General features: G+C 35.4%; 3 protein-coding genes across 4 annotated transcripts; 1 reads left to right on the top strand and 2 right to left on the bottom strand.

Moving 5' to 3' along the window:
- The first annotated feature begins 387 nt into the window (after positions 1-387).
- LOC105970788 (E3 ubiquitin-protein ligase RHF2A) lies at positions 388-3358 on the top strand. 2 transcript variants are annotated; one of them, XM_088817332.1, is made up of 8 exons: positions 388-732; positions 1368-1499; positions 1590-1636; positions 1764-1826; positions 1930-2038; positions 2265-2572; positions 2682-2759; positions 3061-3358. In XM_088817332.1, the coding sequence occupies exons 2-8, from the start codon at positions 1368-1370 to the stop codon at positions 3221-3223; spliced, it is 900 nt and encodes a 299-aa protein (XP_088673458.1). In that variant the 5' UTR covers positions 388-732; the 3' UTR covers positions 3224-3358. The 2 variants fall into 2 exon arrangements, with proteins under 2 accessions (XP_088673458.1, XP_088673459.1); XM_088817333.1 differs by having other exon boundaries at positions 499-732; positions 1577-1636.
- Positions 3359-8714: 5356 nt separating this feature from the next.
- On the bottom strand, positions 8715-11194 carry SDH6 (succinate dehydrogenase subunit). The gene is made up of 3 exons (XM_012999238.2): positions 10870-11194; positions 9968-10070; positions 8715-9096 (listed from the first exon to the last, which is right to left on the bottom strand). Exons 1-3 carry the CDS (start codon positions 11056-11058, stop codon positions 8954-8956), a joined length of 435 nt encoding a protein of 144 aa, XP_012854692.2. The 5' UTR covers positions 11059-11194; the 3' UTR covers positions 8715-8953.
- A 1496-nt stretch (positions 11195-12690) lies between these two features.
- On the bottom strand, positions 12691-20286 carry RFC1 (replication factor C1). The gene is made up of 22 exons (XM_013000308.2): positions 20108-20286; positions 19755-19812; positions 19497-19607; positions 18411-19001; positions 18269-18336; positions 17954-18029; positions 17806-17867; positions 17559-17704; positions 17164-17309; positions 16889-17077; positions 16674-16795; positions 16387-16594; positions 15709-15762; positions 15323-15492; positions 14952-15042; positions 14596-14777; positions 14463-14502; positions 13939-14136; positions 13738-13830; positions 13414-13639; positions 13144-13209; positions 12691-13037 (listed from the first exon to the last, which is right to left on the bottom strand). The coding sequence occupies exons 2-22, from the start codon at positions 19755-19757 to the stop codon at positions 12883-12885; spliced, it is 2997 nt and encodes a 998-aa protein (XP_012855762.2). The 5' UTR covers positions 19758-19812; positions 20108-20286; the 3' UTR covers positions 12691-12882.
- Positions 20287-20810: the final 524 nt, after the last annotated feature.

Below are 20810 nucleotides of genomic sequence, written 5' to 3'. Positions count from 1 at the left end.
AAAATCGTATACTATAGCACCGGTTTTTTTCCTAAAAATTATTAAAATGTTGAAATCATTTTTAGTATTTTTTAGCACTCAAATCTAATCTATAATATATAAGATGTTTATCTATAAAAAGTCGATAAATATTTCATCTAAAATTGCTTCACTAATTTTTGAATTGTCAAGAAATTAAAAAAAGAAAAAGAAAAAGGAAATCTACATTAAAAAGATCAATGTAAAATAAGTTGAATAAATAAATCAAAGACACCATCTTTAGTAAATATCTTTCTGACAAGTGCGCATAGGTTTATTTAGTTTTACTTTCTTTTGAATCTGAATTCTGAAATGGTGTGTGGATGAGCCACGTGTGGTGTAGTTAGAGTGGGGGAAGACCAAGAAAAAGAAATCAGCATTTGCTTCTTTCGTCCTCCAAAGCCGTGTCTCTGTATCAGTGCGCGCGCGTCTGTGTTTTCTTTGTGCGTGGCCCTCACTCTCCTCACCTCCATTAAAGTTAATAAAACAAGAAAAATAATTCCATCTCTCTCTCTCACTAGACTTTGCCTCTGCTTCTCATTCTTCTTCTTCTTCTTCTTCCTCCTCAAAATTTTACACTCTCTCTCTCTCTCTCTCTCTCTCTCTCTCTCTCTCTCTCTCTCTCCTATATAAAAAACCGTTTCTTCAGTCGTTGTGAGCTTGGATTTATAAACCCAGAAAAGAAGTCCTCTTTTCTTTAGAATTTTCTTTGAGGTATAATTAATTCTTGTTTTTAGTTATCTAACCATGTAATTTTGTGGGGTTATAGCTACAATTGTTCTTCCCCTTCTTACAAATTCTGCATATGTTCATGTTTTCTGTAACCTTGCTCTGAAGTTTCATATTTTCTCCTATGGGAATTTTCTCTTGCTAATTTGCCAGTGGTTCTTTTTTTTTTTTTTTGTCTCTTTAGATTTCGTTGAATTTCGTTTACGGTATATTTGTGGTGCTCGAGTTAATTAGTTGATGCTAAAGGTTCAGTTTTTCGTTTGTTTAAATAATTATGCATTAATCTTTGATAGCTTATACAGATTTCGATGTCGAATTCCCTATTGAATGTTACTGAAATATATAGAAAATTTTATTCGGGACCTGGTTTTGTCGAAGGTTTTAAAGTAGATAGATGCTTCGTTTTCGGTTTCCGGTTTCAGTATGATGTTTCAAAATTAAGCATGATTTTGTAAGATTAAATTTTTGTTACTAGATTTATTCGTCCGATAATAAAAATGTCTTCTGTCTTTCGTCTTATTTATCGCCACTTTGATTTGTTTGAATCCTTCCCCTTCGTTTGTTTGTTTTCAGCTGAACAATGTCGGGATTTAGAATTTATATGTATGTTTGTGTGACAGATGGAAGAGAGAAACGTGCTCGATAAGAGTTTGAATTCAGCAGCAGCTTTTGTAGAAGGAGGAGTTCAAGAACCATGTGAAGATGCTTGCAGTATATGCTTGGAATCTTTTTCCAATAACGATCCTTCCACAGTACGTATAAACGGTTATTATTTCCGATTATTGTCGATTTAAAATTGACCTTAATAATATTATCATTTCATTAAAAGTTGCCAATTGCAGGTGACTAGTTGCAAGCACGAATTTCATCTTCAGTGCATCCTCGAATGGTATAAAACGACATAATTTTTTTATTTTTTTCTGGCAAAAATGTATTTACAAAAGTAAATTATTTGTACTCGTATTATTCCGTTTTTCTTGATTATTTTGTTAAAAAAAAATAAAACAATTCCTCAGGTGCCAGAGAAGCTCGCAGTGTCCAATGTGTTGGCAGCTTATCAGCTTCAAGGACTCCACCAGGTATATCGATTTCTTTCGCACATCATCGTTTTTTTTTTCTTTTTTAAAAAAATTATTTATTTATTTATTTTATTTTATTTGTTATGCTTCGCTTGTTTTACAGCCAGGAATTGCTAGACGTTGTGGAGAAGGAAAAGAATATACGTATGAATCCACCTATAAATACCACAATATTTCACCACCCAACTCTCGGAGATTTCGAGTTACAACACGTGAGTTAGCTACTTATTTACGCATGCCTCGTTTTCATTGTCAAAATTCCCTTTTAAGCATTGTTTGTGAATTATGATTGTCTTGATCGAATTTTAATTTTATTATGTATATATATATATATATATATATATATATATATATATATATATATATATATATATATATATATATATATATATATATATATATATATATATATTTAATTTATATCGAATTTTGATGCAGTTGCCGGTTAGTGGAAGTGAATCCGAACTGGAAGAGCGAATTATTCAGCACTTAGCAGCTGCAGCTGCTATGGGAAGGGCTCGTCACCTTGCTAGAAGAGAAAGTCAACGAAACAGGTCTTCAAGTTCAAGTCAAAGTCAAAGTCGTCCGCAGTTTTTGGTCTTCTCAACTCATGCAAATAACGTGACATCTGGCTCGAATGCTCCTTTTATTACCGTTCCGGAAGATTCCGCACAGCTTATTGCACGGCCCTCTTCTGCACTAGCTGACCATGTTGTAAATGAAACTCGAACATCCTCGACCGATAGGTTTTATTTTATTACGTCATTTTTTATTTTTTATTTCTATTTTTTTTGGGGGGGGTTTCATTGTGAGCTCATAATTTATTTATTTATTTATTTATTTTTCTCTTGGCAGTGAGGATATAGCTGGACCATCAGATTCCCAGTCATTCCCCGAGACTCTGAAATCCCGCCTTAGTGCACTGTCGACAAGGTACAACAACGGAAATTTTATGTGCTTTTTTTTTTTTTTTTTATCATAGGCTCTAATTTATATTTCTCATAAATTATTTTATCGGCGTTGTTTGGTTGCCAATGTAAGATTAGTTAAGATCAAGATTAATGTTTGCCTTGGTTTATCGATTTTAGGAGAGTCTAGTACACAATTTCTCAAATGAAATCGATAAACCAAGACCAAAACATCGAAAAATAAAATAAAAATAGTTCGACTATTTAATCAATCAACCAACCGAACAAGGGCATATACATGACTTTTAATGTTGTCGATTTTCCAGATACAAAGATTCGATAACAAAGAGCACAAGGGGTTGGAAAGAGAAACTTTTTACTCGTAATAATTCAAATCCCGAACAAGTTAGTGTATCTCGAATGATGGACCATCTTCATTTGTCAACTCCTAACCCTACTCAGCATTCTTCAACTGCATCAAATTTGTAGCGCTTGTGTTTTTCTGTAAATTATATATTCGTCGAATGGTTTGATGTTTGAATTATATTTAGTTGTAAGATTTACTCGAGTTTCAAATGTTCGTCTCTTTGTTACTTGCCGAGTGGATTCTCTTTCGACCTGTCATTTTATTCTTTTCTGATTTCTTGAGGTGTACAGCAATATTGTTGTTTAAACGAAGAAAAAAAATGTTAAAAAAAAATCGAAAAAGTCCGGCGATGACCGCCGGAAACCGGTGGCGGAAAAATCAGGAGAAAAAAAATCGAAAAGTCAACGCCAGAATCCGGCGGAAAAAAAAGTTTTGGGTCAAAATTGAATAAGTTGTGAAATTTGGGGTCAAATTGAGGTTAAATTAAATTAATGATGAAATTGGAGCATATTAAAGTATGAGATACTATTTTAGTTTTTTACAAAAATCTGGACCATGTGTGAACTTATTTGTAAAAGAGTGTGGACTTATTTGTAAAAGAGTTTTTTGTCTGGATCTCTCTATGAATAAGTACCCATTGATGTGCTTATTTGTAAAGACTCATTTTTGTAAAGGCTTTTTTTATCTGAATTTATTTATGAATAAGTACCCATTAATGGACTTATTTGTAAAGACCCCTTTATCAAAATTCAAAAAAAAAAACGAGGGACGAGTAAAGGGAGAGCAAAGCACTAATAAGAAAGGGAGGACTCCATGTTACAAGTCTTTAGTATTGAAACAGGCAGTAAAATTGGAAACAGAAGAATCTAACACGGGTAGTTCTCTATTTCAGAAACACATTACAAGTGGAATATACACAAGTAGTAAGAAGAGGAGAACAAAGTACTTGAACCACTAGATAAAGAAAAAAAAAGAAGAGAATGAATATTATTGAAGCAGCAACCTAGGCAGGAGGCGGAGGCGGTCCTCGTGGCTCAAATCCAACTCTCTCAAATGCCTCATTTTGAGAGAGTACATTCACTTGCCTATTCGAAAGTTCATATAGTGAATCTGCAGATAACTCCTGAATACCTAGTCGGTTTGCTAGGGGAGTCAAGAACACTAGTTGGACAGCTGTCACAGATCTCCCAATTGTGAACAAAAGTTGTCCACCTAAATTGGACAACATATCAATAGCATGAAAATCTGCTATTTCTAAAACTGTAACTCATTTTCGAGTTCTATATTCAGTGAGTAGTTGTTCGATGTTCGTAACAAGATCCTCTCTTTGGGCCTCGACTTGCCCTTCCTCCAACACGTGTAGTTGTTCTTCCATTTCTACAATCAGTCCATTAAAGTAGTTTTTCAGAATGAGTCCATTAAAATAGTTTTTCAGATAACTTAAGAAAATAAGAGAGTTCGTAGGAAAGTACTTTTATTGCTTAAATGCTTGGATGTTGGATTTTTGTTGGATGGTTACAAATGAGGACCTATTTATACTAGGTCACCTTCTTAATGGACGGTGGAGATCTATTTGATCTAATGGTTGGGAGTTGTTCACTAGAACACTCCAAAGAATTCCTACAAAATATCTACAATTGGAGTGTTCTATAATATTTTCTAGAATCCTCCAATAATCTCTACTTCCCTATACATTTGGGCCAACTTGGATCTAACCCTATTTGGGTTAAGTTTTGGGCTTCCTTAACCTCCCGACCCAAGTAAAACTGACAAAGGGTTGGGCCAAAACTGGCGGGCCGTGACAATCCGTTGCTGTAAAATGGCGTCGGACTCGAACACGCTATGATTTCAGCATTCAAATCTTGTTTTTCATCCTCCAATTGTTTCCTAATCCATTTGTAGACGTTGCACTCTTCCCTAGCTAGTCTTCGTTCCTCTTGTCTATCATGTAGAATCATCCGGTTTAATTCACCTCTTAGGATTTGTGAATCCAAGTACATCTTGTAATTGGTAGACCTACGGATTCGAGCCCACCTCTTAGCCATCTGGAAGACCAACAAAAAATTGCCTATATTCCAACAAAAAATTGACTTTAAATATAGAGTACATATAGAATCTAACATATGGTTGGTTGGCCAACGAATCTGCTAATCCACTTTGAAATTACGTACTCCTGGCCCATTGTACTTGTTTTAGGTGAAAATTACTACTTTGCTTATGTTGTGTGCTTGACCGATCGTTCTAGAGGGTCCAAATTATTTTTGAGTGAAAATAATTAAACCAGGTGATGTGAAAGGTGAGCACGAGTCCTTAAGAGAGAATAAGAACAGACGAACCTGAAAAAATTGCAAGTGTATCATAAGCAGCCACGAGTAGACCTGACCATGGTTTGGTTCGGTTTCGGTTCCGGTTCCAGTTTTGGAGGAATCGGAACCGAACCGAAAAAATTCGGTTCCTTGCGGTTCGATTCCTAACCGGTTCTGGTTCGGTTCCCGGTTAGAACCGGTTCTTAATAATAATTTTTTTTATTTTATATTTATATATATATATATATATATATATATATATATATATATATAACTTAAAAAAAAAAAATCAGTTAACAGTTAAATTACTGTCTCCGATAGTTAAATAACTGCTGTAGACAGTAATTTAGCAATGAATACAGTAATATTAATTAAACATTTTTTTTAGAATAAAAAAGTCAATTAACAGTTAAATAACTGTCTCCGACAGTTAAATAACTGCTGGAGACAGTAATTTAGCAACGAATACAGTAATATTAATTAATATATGTTTTAAAAAAATCAATTAATAGTTAAATTACTGTCTCCGATAGTTAAATAACTGCTGGAGACAGTAAATTAGTAGCAAAGACAATAATATTAATTAAAATATTTTGAAGAAAAAAAAAATGATTTAGAGTTAAGTTACTGTTTCTGACAGTTAAATAACTGCCGGAGACAGTAATTTAGCAGCCAAGACAGTAATATTAATTAAAATATTTTTTTTAAGAAAAAACAAAATTAAAAAAAAAAAAAAAAAAAAAAAAAAAAAAAAAAAATCAACACTGGAGACCCGGCGGTCAAGTTGACCGGCCGGAAAAAAATTTTTGGGGAAAAAAAGTTTTTCGAAAAAAAAATAAAGTCAACGGCGGCGGCCGGCGGTCTCCGGTGGTGGCGGGTTAAAATTGGTTAATTTTTGAAATTGAGCTAAATTGGGGTGTAAATCATGAAATTGGAGTAGAATTGGGTTTGAATGAATTAGAGATAATTTTAGTATATATAAAGGGATTTTCCTTATTTGCAAATAAGTTTGAATGGGCTGGATTTATTTGAAGACAAAAAAGTTCGATGCCCTCTTTTAATTAAGTGCCCTTGTTATGGGCTTATTTGCCGTTTACCCTAAATTCAACAATGATTTTATATACAATCAAAAGAAGCGGATGATCCGTGAGTCTCAAAATCTTGTTTTAAGATGAATGCCCTGAGTATATGGTTTTAAGAAATAGTGGATTTCTGCCCAAGTCCATTCTTAAATGAAGAGATATAGAAACTAAGAAATATATTAGAAGGGTAACATGAAATTCTCAAATCAAAAGTTTGTTCCTAGAATCCAAAGAATAGTTGTTTCAGTGGATTATAATTTCTACCACATTGATGTTGAGTAATAACAGACAACAACAAGTAATATTTAAGAGAAATAGCAGAGCATAAAAATCTATTGTATAAGATGAAATGCTCTAGAGAATTTAAAAAATGGAGCCAAAATTGACATCCGTAACTCTAAAAAAGGACTGCATATATAGTTCAAAACTAAATGGAAGACCACTTAACATCCAGATTATCAAAACACGATTAGGGCATAGAAAAAACCAAGAGAGATCAGCGACAAATCCACATTCATTCTTGAAAAATGCAAAGGTTAATCTACAAAACGTACAAAATCGATGTGACTTTCAAGCTAAAGTCCGCCAAGATGCTAATCCTAGAAGGCTTTCTTTTTCAATCTTGCAGTTTCAAATAATCTTCTAACATTATTCTATACTTCGGTGATAAAAAAACACAAAATAATCGATTTACAACAACGAAATTTCCCCAATTATAGGGCACCAATACTACCGCAAAACATGCGAAAAAACACCTCTCGTTGTATTTCAAAGAACTGAAGAATTTCCCCCGAAAACAATATGAATTACAATTCAAATGGAAAAGGAACAGGAAAGAGTCCTAAATAAATCGGCATTTGTATTACCTAACAAAAATCAACTAAGATTGGTATTTCACTAAAAAAAAAGGGGAAGTCAAGAATCCAACTGAACCAAAAAGTGTGTGTGTGTGTGTATATATATATATATATAGAATTCAGGATTACGAGTGGATTTTAAATAAGTTTTCGATTGATTCAGAATAATGGCTGATTTTTCAGAATAATAGCACCTCCGATTCATAATATACAGATTCAGTCCGCAACCAAATTATACGACAAGAATATATCATAGTAATCAATAAACATTTTTTTTACATAAACGACCTAAATCCAGAAGAACAACAGAATAATCAGATACTTAAGCATGAATCTACCGTAGGTGAAAGAAATACTTCACTCACCGTCGTTAACCGTTTGCGCTTCGGTTTGCGATGGTTTTGCACTTCGTTTTGAGGGTTTACAATGAATGAACGGACAGGTGCAAGTTTTATTCCGGTGGAATTCGCCCCGCCCTCTTTCGCTTCTCCACAAACAGTTGGTTTCAAATGAGTTTCGCTCCTCCATTTCTCTTATTTATTCTCTTTTGTCCGTCCCTCAAGTTTTCACTAATTACAAATTTGGCCTTCTATGTTCACAAAAAAACACAATTGGTCCCTCATGTTTCCAAAATTCAACATTTTTAGTCATTTCCATCAATTTTCCGTTAGTACTAACGGAATCAAGTGTTTTCCCGTCACTACTTTAACTGACAACTAACGGTAAATTAACGGAAATGACCAAAAATGTGAAATTATTGAAACATGTGTGACCAAATGTGTTTTTTTGTATACATGAGGGACCAAACGTGGAATCGATGCAAACTTGAGAGGTGAAGACAGTAATTTTCCCATTCTTTTTTCTATCCCGCTTTACGATTAAGGGCAAATTGCGGTCACCCCCTAAGGTAAAGTCAAATTACCAAAAAAAATATTTTGTATTTTGCGTAATTATAGTCACTCATCAACTATGTATTTCCTTACACGTTCACTATTACGTCGTTAAAATTTATAAAGGGGTGTTCATGCGGTCGGTAAACCGACCGACCCGAACAAAAATCCAGTACAAGTTCATGTTTTTGTTTTCTGCAAAATTGTGGGATTTTATTTTGTTGCATAAAATATTTTTCTATTTTTAAAGAATGAAAAAGAATTGCTCTATTTCTTAGGCGAAATTTGGGATTTCCCGGTTTCGATCCCGAATTCACGATTAATTCCATTAGAGTAAATATTTAGGGATTATTTAGGGATTCAATTAATCCCGGTCTCGATTATTTCCCGAAATATTTAGAGGTTCGCAATTCACCGGGATTATTTTGATCATTTATATCTCTGTCATACTGGCTAATTTTAGCATCGTAGTCAAGTGTTAGAGTAACATATGCCATTCAACTATTTGTAAACAATTCCAGCATGATACAATTTTCTGCAGAATTCGGTCTTTTATCTTTATTCATAACAAAGCTTCAACTCAAAAAACCACCGGTAAATCCAAACCGAAGTAAAGAAAAGAAAGAAAAAAAGATAACGAAGGGAAGTACAATCCGTCACACAAACACAATTAAACTATTATTATTGTCAAATTACCGAAAAATCGAGAATTTCTCCTCAAGCTCTCTTCTGCAGCCACTCGAAGAATTTAACCTGTGAAGCCATTGTGTCGAGCCTATACAACTGGTACCAGTGGTTAGCCACTTCAATTCCAAAAGTTCCACCTACTGCTGCTCCGAAAGCAAACGAAAGTGCAGCACCTGCCAAATTAATACACTATATTAACTACCAAGTCTATTCACATCCAATACAAATTGTTTGCGTTAGGACCGCTCAAAAAGACCATTTTCAACGAAATTAAATGTTTTTTCTCCAATATTTATGATTGCTATATATTACTACATGATATATACATATGTGAACATGTGTAAGCAGGAGAAACAATAAAGCCTATGTTCCATGCAAATCTCAAAAAGTGCACACCGGAGATTAAACAAAAAGCAAATGGTGTTAACTGAAAAGAAAAATTAATAACTAACGGAAGCACAATGTAATGGGAGCTTATTGGACTTATGTTATCCAATAACATAAAGTAAAAGCGGTTACATAGCACAGGAACACGGTTAGTTCTCGTTGTTTTTACGTTTATTTCTTTTACTAATGACTGAAGACAGTATTCAAGACTCAAGTAGTCACACTTGCTAGGAGCTCTTTGACAAGTTGCATTTAGCCACATAGAAAGAACTAGAGCAAGTTCGTTCATTTACGTAAAATAAAATAAAAATACAATGCCATCCCAAGCTCATGTTCGTTCAAATCTCAAAAACTGCACACTGGAGTTGTAAGCAAAACGAAAACGGCGTAAACGGGGAAAAAGGAAAAAAAGGGTTAATAACTAATGGTGCCACTAAGTGGAAACGGGAGCTCATTAGTCTTATGTTATCAGATAACTGCAGACATTACATTATTTCCTGTTTATTACTTGTGATTAATCGTTTAACAACAATGGTCAAGTAGTTGCACTTGCTAGGGGAGCTCTTTAACGAGACGTATTTATCCACATACAGGGAAGTAGGAACTAGGAGAAGTTCATAAATGTATGTAACACGAAAAAAAAAAAATCAACCGTACCATGAGGGCTCTTTGACCACTTCCAAGCATATCCAGCAGTTGTAATTGCTCCAACAGCAGCACCTACCATACCGAACTGTGCTGCTTCCCTCGCAGTCTTCAGCTGAACGAGGTGGCAAGAAACGAGATAAGAGATACAGGGAATTACGAGAATATCAAAAGGAATAAAGAAGTTACTAAAAAATAGATTTAATTATCATACTTCTTAACCCCAAAAATAAAGAAAAAATAACGAGAAAGCCCTCAGCTGAACTTTCGAAATCCAGTGTTCACACAATTTTCGTCATTACCTAATCCGATAGCAGAGTCCCAAAGAGGCTACACAAGTAACGAGACGAAAATAGAAGAGCAAAAGATGGAAATAGAACTCCACCCAAACAAATGACTCAGTATTACACACGTGGCTCGGAAAACCAAAATCCAATCGAGCAAGCAGGTGAGTTAGATGTGAATAATCGGAAAAAATGAACGGAATAAGCTTTGACCTTACATACTCTTGATGTAAGGAGTGACCAAGAGCTGCAATACTCAAAAAAACCCAATGCCTTTTTTTTCTTTTATAACATAGATCAAACAATCAAGATTTCACAGACATACACATCAAATTTGTAATTAAATCTATTCCTCGACAGCTGTTCTTCCATTAAAATTACTAAAGACGAAGCATCTGTGTATCAGATGAACAACAACTGGGCACTAATCATATTCCATAGGATATAATGAAAAAAACGAAATCCCTAAAACACCCAAATAAAACACACACAGATTGATTGGCAAACACAAAATAGAAGAAGACCCAATAAATTTCCCATCATTAATCGGAAAAACACAACAAACAAACAAATAACACAAAATAAAATAAAACAAAAAATTACAGAGATGTAGGATATGAGAAAATATACAGTGGGTCCGTGGACGGGATCGGATGCGATGAAATCTTCAACGACGGAGCTATCCCAATGGGGCAAAGGCTTCTCTGAGTAAATGATTTTGGAATAATTATCCAGAAACGAGAATCTCTCGCCCCAAAATTCCTTGTAACCCTGCCAGTGATTTTTGAAGAACGATATCGGCCCCTGATTTTCGCCCATTTTTCTTATTTACTTGTTGAAGCGATTGGTTTTAGGGATTTGAATTTCAGGATTGTATAATAAACGGAGAAGAGAAGCTTTTCATCGATTTTCTGAGTGTACGACTGTGTCGATGGTGTTTTTTACACGATCAGGTGATGTGATTCTCTGAAACGAGTCTACGGTCCACTGTGGTGGAGACCTGGCTCAACCAGTATTTTTCTGCCACGTCACGTAATCATAACCTTATACATAATTATTTCATTACGTCAATTAATTAATTTATAAAGGTTTAACTTTATATATATATAATTATAATTCATAATTTTTTTTCTTTTTAATTTTTATTGTCTCCAAACATTGTTATCTAAGTAGCCCCACGAAATCTAAATAAATGGTGGGGTTTATATTTTTTTAAATTGAATTAGTACATAGTAGATAAAAACATATAACATATTCAAATTTTATTAATCTAATTAAATATAAATAAAAGGGTAAACTTCATTTTACCTACCTGAACTATACCCAACGTATAAAATACCCCCCTGAACTTCAAAATGCATCAAAACAGCCCACATTTTTTATGGTCAACGTTAAAAATGTTAACACCGTCAGTTTTTTAATAAATCCGTTAATTTTAAAGGTTTTTACATTTTTGTCCCTAAAATCTTCTTCCTCCTTTCTTCTTCCTCCGGCCTTTCTTTTTCCCCATTTCTACTTTTCTTCCTTCTTCTCACAAAGGTTTCTTCCCAAACTTCATTTAAGAAAAAAAAAGAAAAAAGATTCTCACAGCAAAATAAAAGATCAGCCTCCACGACCTCCACAACCTCGTCTCTGTCAAGAAACGAGCTTCAATCTTATAATAAGATCAAATTGGATTTATTTTCAACTGGGTGGAATTTGGGTGTGCTCAAATTGGATGGGGTCAAATTAGATTCTGACCATTTTCTTGAATATTGGGCTACTGGGTTGAATTCAATTGCTATATTTAACTACAAGTTCCAGAGCTTTTTTTTCTGTTTTTTTTTTTTTTTTTTTTTTTTGTGTGTGTGTGCGTGTGTGTGTGTGGGTAGGAAAGTACTCATCTATTAGGATTATTGCAAAAAATAGTTTAATCGTTTAGAAACCCAGTTTTTTCCCGAACCCCCAATTTCATTTTCACATTTCCGGTGGAGAATTGTACTTTGGCGACGGAGCTCGCGGATTCCGGCGAAGCTTACGTGTTCCAGTAGAAATATTGTATATATTCCATCGGAATTTATATATATATATATATTAAACTAAGGGGTAAAAATGTCAAAGCAAATGCAGAAATTATAAACATAATTTTATATGCAAAAGTCAAAGTGCCACGTCAGCACGACCAAACAGATTCTAAACGGAGGGGCTGTTTTGATTCATTTCGAAGTTCAGGGGGGTATTTTATACGTTGGGTATAGTTCAGGTAGGCAAAATGAAGTTTACCCTAAATAAAAATAAGACAGCCGTATAAATAGTTTTCCTAAGTTAGCCATCTTAATCAATTTACCTTGCCATGAATTGAAATTTTTTAATTCAATGAGAACTTAGAAGAAGAATTTCAAATTACCCCACTTTAAATAATTTTCAAATCCATTCTCAACTAAATCTATAGTGTATCATTTGAAACGTTAATTTTACCAAATACGTAGATTTTATAAAACAAATACAATTCAAATCCTTGTATTTACCCAAAATTAAAAAAAGGGCCCAAAAAAACAGATCAATAAAACAACAGAATCTGCTTCACAAATAACAGTTCCATAAATCTGCACCCAATAAACAACCAAAATAGGGGCAGAAAAAAAACCCACTTAACTATGCGGGTCATCTCTTTCTCTTGGAAGCGGATCCGGATCCGGATCCACGACCCGCTTTCTGATTTGAGGTTGCGGTTGCAGCACTTCCCTTCCCTCTGCCTGCAGGCGCCTTTTTGGCGCCAGAACTTCCAGAACCCTTCAACTCAAGTTCTACTTTAATGGCTGAGAAATCACAACAAATATTAATCAAAACATAGACAGAAATACAATTGTATTAAATGTTTAATATAAAACTACATATAATTTCGCATTGTGTGTAAGTACAAACCCTTTGAATTTAGGCTCTCGAGATTCGATTCCACGCTCTTCTTCTTCAAATCATCCAAATCATCATCTGAAACAAACCCCAGGGTAAAAAATAAAATTCACCATCATAACTATTTCAATGGTGGATAAAATGCATACAATACAATAATACCAACGAAACATGCAGAATAGCTCACAAAAGTTACGGCAGAAATCTCGATATGTAACTGATCCGTAGTAGGTCATAACAAAAAGAAGCAATCACAATGAGTAAACGTAAGAATATACCCACCCTGGTTCTCGTCATCAGATGGAGTTTCTTCTTCATTTTCTTCGGCTAAACTGCCTTCAAGAGGTTCTAGCATAGCTGCGATTCGTTTCTTTGGAGCTTTTTTGAAATTACTAATTGTGACCAAGTCTGCAGCCCTGACCACACGCAGTGAACTGCCTTTGTTATAAGCTCTGGTCAGAGCAGCTTTTACTGCCGGTTGTATGCCGTCCAATGGATTTGGATGCCCCTAAAGCATTGTAAGAAGAAGCAAATCAGAATAAATTTAAAAAAAAAACTTTAAAAAAAACGTGACTTAGGTCACAAAAGTAAAATGTCAAAATGCACCTTAAATTTCGACATCTCGACGATCGTATCATAGTCCTCCATGCTAATGGAGTATGAATCCATGAACTTCACAACAGTCTCAACAGCTTCATCCTAGCAAATTTATTCCAAAGAAAAAGAAAAGATAGGAAAGTTCAGAAAAAAGAACACAAATCAAACTTAGGGAGGCTGATATCAACATGGAATACAATTAAAACCAACCTTGGGTAGCACCCTTAAAGGATCGGTCAACCGTTTTAGAAGAAGAGTAAGGCAGTCGAGTCGAATTGTCGCCCTTCCTAAATCAGATTCACGAGAAGTGAGAAGATGAACATGCAGATCCTCCAATAGTCTGTAGTTCTTCCCCATGGTAGAGTTCTTTCCCAGCCAACCACCAAATCTATTGAAATTTCGTTCCCCCTACAAAGTTCAAACAATTTCCAATAAAAACCATGCACCTTTAGTTAGCTAAGTAAGTTCGAGCTATGCAAGCAGAAGGTGTGAAATAAGATAATGTACAAAAGAGAACCACGTATACAAAAGCCGGAAGCTATCTCTAATTCCTCAATGCTAATCACTACATGATTATTTCCAAGCTGTTTCATCTACTGTAACTAATCTATTTTCTTAGCAGTGGTTGAATGAATACCATTAGTTAGTTAAACCACAAAAAGGAACAAAAAAAGAATAAAAACTGTAGTGTAATATGCAATGAGCATAAATAATGTAATAGTATCACAAATCACCTGCTCAAGTATTTCCCGTGACCCATGCAACAAAGCCGCACTGAGTTAAAAAAAAAATCAAAAAAGGTGGTTAACAATCAGCATCGTCAGTAAGAAAAATAACCAGTTCCAGAACTGAATCTAGAGAACTTACGGAATTATGCAAGACGTAAGAGAACCAAACTGAGAGAGCTGCCACTGCCGGTATCTTCGAATCTGGACATTGATAATATCACCATCCCCAATTGACTCAGCAGCCCGAGCAATTAAGCTCATCCTTTTCATTCCATTATCATCTTTACCAGCTGAACTTGGTCTATAATTAATGTAGTTTTCCTGAAATCAAGGGTGAAGTAACCTAAGATGTTAAAATGCATACGGTAACATCGCATGAACTTGATGCATCTGACACACACTATTACTAATATATTATATGGCAGAAATTCTCATCCTCGTCATTCTTCCACAGTATTTAACCAATAAGCTCACTAATGTTGGTACAAGCAATACCTGTATAAGAAGAGGAACAAGATCAGGATCACTCATGCTGAGGTCGATTCTCTCATCCATTCGCAACTTTCCAGCATTGAAGCCAAATAGTCTGTAACAAGAAGATGACTTTGTAAAATAGCAGTTTCAAATGAGAAACTTACATATCAAGAGAACCGCCTCAAATTAACAAATGACTTGATAAAATTAGCATATCAAAAACATTTTTTCCATATACACACTCGTAAAGCAAAAACAAACTCCCAGCTAGGGGCCCTAAAATTAGCATGTAAGACCAAAAATATGGACATAAAATAAAACCTGAACAAAAGAGCTACACACAGATGACAATAGTATTGACAAAAATATACAAACATCTGAAGGTATCATACTTGTCAACAGCTGTGAAGGGGGAAATATCTTCATCCTTTGAACTGCTTTGAAGGCGTTGTTTAATGTCATCAAATTTAATTACTGACATCGAGAGACTCATATACTGCAGTTGGTTGATGGCCATACGAATATCTCCATTAGATCTTTCAGCGAGTTCCTCAAGTGCAATCTATGATAAGAACGCACCATAGTGATCAGTATATGCATCGAAATACAATGAAATGGGACAAATAGTCATTCTATTCATAATCCAAGACGGAAGAAAATAAAACAAGAAAAATCTGAAGATATACGAATAACACTGAAGTAGATTATTTACGAAGCCAACAAAATTATTCATAGAAAAGTTATGGTCCAAGAAAAAAAATCCTGAAAGCGGAAGTACCTCGTTCACTTGAATGCCTTCGGCTTTTGCTATATGTGATAACCTTTTAGCCATCTGCCATTGCCATGGAGATATCAAGTTAATGATTTAACTAAAAATAATAACCATCGTGCTTAATATGCAACAACAGAGTTAAACAAAAATAGCAATTCAAGAGCACTTACTTCATTTCCACGTCAACCAAAACGTTCACATGTCAAAGGTTGAAGCAAATTACCAACAGACAAAGTTCAAATTACACCTAACTTTTAGTAAAGACGAAAATGACATTTTTACTAGAAACTGGAGACCTGGAGACGTAATTTTAACTGATTCATTGAGTTGAACGACATACTATTTAAGGTGAAATATTAAAATAGCATGAAACCAATGATAACCATCAGACGCGTTTTCAAATTATCTGGATCCGAAGATAACATGTTGAGTTCTCCAGGCCACAGAACACATTCAAGACTCAGGTATATGGAAATCTGAAAGTGCAATGGATAGACACTCTGGTGTATCCTCTCTTACTAGAAAAAACGGTGTTCTATTTTAATTGGAGCATATATACATATCAAAATCTTCAATAATTGTATCACACCGAGCCCCAACACCATAATGCAGGAACATACGAATATGAAGCATTTCTACTCTTGAGTTTGTAGATCATATCTAGAACAAAAAATCAGAACGGACCTGCTGCTTTGTTGGCTTTCGGAAGCTAAGAAGTAGGCAGTAGTTCATAAGGCTCTTAAGTTTCTGACTGTAGCGATCATTACAGATGCATATTATAGGAACTTTTGAGATTTTTATGCTGGCAATAAGATCAGCCACTCCACCTCTGTCTCCAGCAGACATACCATCAACTTCATCCATAATAAGAACAGTCTTTTGTTGTTGAGTGCTGCAACATTAGTCAAATAAAAATACATGAATACACTACTGAGTTGCTATCTAATGCAAAGGAAAGAGTCAATTCCAACCGTTCCATTTTATGACTCAGGGATTCATTGCTAACAAGTTCTTTGACAGAATTAGAAGTGCTCCCACCAATTCCTTTCTGAATTTTAGCATCAGCCTTTCCACGACTATCACTAGCATTAACCTAAACAAAAAGAATGTAATTCTTAGATCAAGAATGGTAAAACATATATAATTTCAAAGGAGGGGGTGGAGGGCGGTAAATATAAAGCCTTACCTCAATAGCCTGAAACCCAAGCATCTGACTAATCAACTTTGCTGAAGTGGTCTTCCCAATGCCAGGTGTCCCACTCAACAGCACAGCTTTCTTAGGACCAGAATCACTCTGCTTCTTTCCCTTTTCTTTTTTTCCTGTGTTAAGGAATTGTTCATTCCAACTTACTAGCCAATCATGGAGCTGTTTCACCTGCATTCAGCCTCATACTGTCACTAAAGCATTTACGATGAATCTCCGTAAAGTTCAATTCCCAAAAGGATATTCTGAACACATACCAATGACTGATTCCCAACAATATCATTTGGAACCTTTGGCCTATATTTTTCAGTCCATGGCAGCGAAGTTTGTGCAGCAGGCTGATTTTTTCGCTTGGGAGAAGCTGCTACAGAGACTGGTCCTTTTGTATCTGATCCAGCTTGTTCTAGAAAAGAAATGGAGTCAACCAGTAGTTTTATTTTGAAAATACACTGTAAAGCAGAATAAACTAAGGTTGCATTCGGATAGGGTGATTTGAGGGAAGGATTTCAAATCACCATAAGAACAAATTCATTGAATTTGCTTGGATTGAATACTTTGATAATGTATTTTAACCTCATAAGGCCTTGACATATAATTTAAACCCCAATGTCAGCTACGTGAAAAGACCAGACTATGATTCATTGAAACATACTAGTTTTTTCCGACTTTTGAGGGCTCTTTTTAGGAGCAGGTGTTGCAACCTTATCCACCCGCTTATTTGGAACTTGTGCAGCAGGTTTTGATTTATTTGATGAACGAATGATATCAAACAGACCATCCTCTGTAAGGAAAGCAGTACTGCAGAGGAGATAAGAGATAAATATTAACAACAAAAGACCAAAAATAGAATGCTCTTAGTATCACCAAAAACGACATAAAGATGAACATGAAGAACTTGCCCAAGCTCCTTTGCCTTCTCAGACTTCCTTCCACCAATATCTTCATCACATAGAAGATAATTCTGCAAGAAACTGTGTAAGCTATAAACTGATAAAATAACCCAAGGATATAGCATTATTAAGATATATGAATCAATAAAATAGTCACCGTCTTTTTGCTGATGGATCCTGTAACACGTCCACCATGGCGTTTGATCAAATCTTCAGCTTCTTCTCTTTCTAAACTGAAAGAACAGAACAAAGAAATGGCAACCCTAAACTGAATCAAAAAAGAGGTAAAGCAAACAAAGATAGGAAGACACCACATCACCATATAATTAGAATATACTATTCAGATATACATCCAACATATGCTTATGGAACTGTATGAGCTAATGCAGTAAAAAGAGTATATGCAATTAAAATACAAACATCTGAGCACTATTCAGTATCCATACAAACCCATATGAGATAGAAGGATCACCTGTCAAGTGTTCCGCTAATCACAAAAGTCAAACCATCTAAGCAATTAGCAGCACCTTCAGGAACTTCCTGCCACCGAAAAAATGAACAATTATCAACATGTGGAATTTCATAGAAAGATTTAAATTCCGTAATGTTCTTACCTTCTCTCCTTTGTGAGGAGGATCTTTCCTCTCACCAAAGTTCATGAATCCACCCCTCCCTCCACCACCTCTGCCTCTCCCACCAGCTGCCGCCCCTGCCCCTCTTCCACCACGGCCTCTTCCGGCAGGTTTCATCGATTCAGCATCCTTATTATCCACATCCTCTGCATCAACTTCATCAACATCCATACTCTCTGCCATACTTGAAGTTTTGGAAGAACCTTTTGCACCACGACCCCTACCACTTCCACCGGATTTTGAATTAGATTTTATTTTTTCACCATCATCTTCATTAGTTTCATCAGCAATTTTTTGAGCTACTCCTTTACCAGAACCACTTTTCAGCTTTTTGTTTGGAGTAATAGAAACTGAACTCTTTCTTGAAGTAGGGGCAAAATCATCATCATCGTCATCATTCTCAAGTTTGAGGGTTCTTTTTCCAGTTGGGGGCTTCACATTACTGACCAACTCCTTTGCCGTCTTTTTTGCAGGAGCTTCTTCAACGTCCATCTCATCTTTTACACCTTGTCCATCTTTAGCAAAATATTTGCTTGTTTTCCTCCTGCCAGATAATTCTTGAACTTCTTCTACCTAGCAATTAGGATTCCCCATAAATAGAAAGAAAAAAAAATTAATCTAAGCCTTTAATTTCTCTATGTTAACCAAATAAAAAATAAATAAAAATAAAAATTGGCAGCAACATCTGACATTCTTTATTTTCATGCAGTGTCCATGTTACCACCCAAATGTTTGCATTCCTCAGATACAAAGCTAAGTAAACCAGGGACACCAGAAAGTCCGACAATACCAGTTCAAAATATTTAAAAGGAAGGGGACGTTGTCAATACTTCTTTTACAATTAATTATTTTATCTCATCTGCAAATTATATTTTCGAGGTAATCATTTGAAACACACTCGTTACAAAACTGACCTAACTCTTTCTAAAAGCAGAAATAGAACGAATTACAAATGCATATATGTCAAGTTTCTACATCTACCATAAGAAAATATCAACAATCTAGGAATGGATAATTGAATTTTATGAGCAGAACAAAAATCGAGAAATCAGGTCTGCATGAACAAACCATTTTCCCAGGCCTTTTCTCTGGTGTCGAGGGCTTTGCCTGATTTGATGCACTGCCGTTCCCACTGTCTTTTTCGTGTTTCTTCATGAACCATTTTCTTATATCTTGTGACTGCAGTCCAGAATATATATCAAAAATTAGGAAACACAAACAAAATGGCTTTATTGATAACCAAGACACAATTATGACTATGAATATGCAAACAAAGCAGTTGCATGTGCAATTTGTGATTGACGCTGAAATTAATCTCCAACATACCATCTCTAATTCTTGAAATTGGCCTCACCCTGCGAGTTTCTTACCTTCAGTGTACCATCTGAAACAAGAAACAACACAAAATTCTTGCATAAAAAATACACAAAACGGCACAAAATTGGAGATACAAGAGCATGGGTGGAACAAATCAAATTGATCTTCCACAAAAGGATTAGGGTTTATGGTTCAGTATGTCGAGAAATACTGAAAAGGATTAGGGTTTATGGTTGTGTTCGATGAACTGAAAAACATCGAACACAACCAGACCGAATTACAATGTCAACCAATACACAGGCCGAAAATTAAATTATACACAAAGAAAATTCATTCCGTGAGAGAGAAGAGAGATGAATTACTGAATCACTGCATATTATATCAAAATATTTCTTCAATGTTGTCTGCGAACACAAAACCCCGGAACATCACCGTGTAAAAGTGTGTGTGTGTGAGAGAGAGAGAGAGAGAATAAGGGCTTGTAAAGAAACGCGCGCCACTTCACCAATGGAAATAAGAGGTGGGACCCACTTACTGCCGTGGACGTGAAATTTGATTTTTGGTAGATTAAAACTTGGGCCGCAAACTTGTGAAGCCTAATGGGCCGGGCTTTAGACGCGGGCTTGGCCCAACACTACTTCCTTCCTTTTATTTTTGAAACGAATAAAACCGAATTTGTTGTAAATGAATTAAGTGGAGTAACAATTAATGAAGGTGATGTGGTTCAATTCTACGTCACGTCTCGCAATTCCTCCATCGCACTACTGATTCCGCGTGTGAGCACTACATATGTCGCCGTTAGGGCATCGAGGCTTGGTCTCAGCGAAAACTATATGACGCTTAAGATGGAGAAAGAATTCAGAGCATTCAAGAGACTGCTCGGGAGTTATGAATTGCGTACCGTTGATTGTGAAGGTTCCTGGTATTTATATGGAGACCGTGGACCGCTCGAAGATTAGTCGAATGGCGATTGTTGGCTCGCCAACTCGTGAGACTGTGAGCGGCTCGATGATCAATATAAATGTCAATTGATGTAATCCCGCAAGGTCGTGACACCAGAGCAGC

This window comes from Erythranthe guttata, chromosome 4 (genome assembly GCF_056151865.1).
Source record: "Erythranthe guttata isolate IM_541 chromosome 4, IM_541, whole genome shotgun sequence".
NCBI classification, from domain to species: Eukaryota; Viridiplantae; Streptophyta; class Magnoliopsida; order Lamiales; family Phrymaceae; genus Erythranthe; species Erythranthe guttata.
This window is presented reverse-complemented; position numbering and strand designations above follow the sequence as displayed.

Bases quoted from the DNA above. Each gene is read 5' to 3' on its own strand.
- LOC105970788 (XM_088817332.1), top strand. From the start codon at position 1,368: ATGGAAGAGAGAAACGTGCTCGATAAGAGTTTGAATTCAGCAGCAGCT. The intron at 1,500-1,589 runs GTACGTATAAAC...TGCCAATTGCAG, and splicing joins CCAATAACGATCCTTCCACA to GTGACTAGTTGCAAGCACGA. The intron at 1,827-1,929 runs GTATATCGATTT...CTTGTTTTACAG, and splicing joins AGCTTCAAGGACTCCACCAG to CCAGGAATTGCTAGACGTTG.
- SDH6 (XM_012999238.2), bottom strand. From the start codon at position 11,058: ATGGGCGAAAATCAGGGGCCGATATCGTTCTTCAAAAATCACTGGCAG. The intron at 10,071-10,869 runs GTATATTTTCTC...CACCTCGTTCAG, and splicing joins ATCCCGTCCACGGACCCACT to CTGAAGACTGCGAGGGAAGC. The intron at 9,097-9,967 runs GTACGGTTGATT...TTAATTTGGCAG, and splicing joins GTGGTCAAAGAGCCCTCATG to GTGCTGCACTTTCGTTTGCT.
- RFC1 (XM_013000308.2), bottom strand. The intron at 17,310-17,558 runs GTATGTTTCAAT...TTTCTTTTCTAG, and splicing joins TCAAAAGTCGGAAAAAACTA to AACAAGCTGGATCAGATACA. The intron at 15,493-15,708 runs GTACTTCCGCTT...TTCTTATCATAG, and splicing joins AAGGCATTCAAGTGAACGAG to ATTGCACTTGAGGAACTCGC.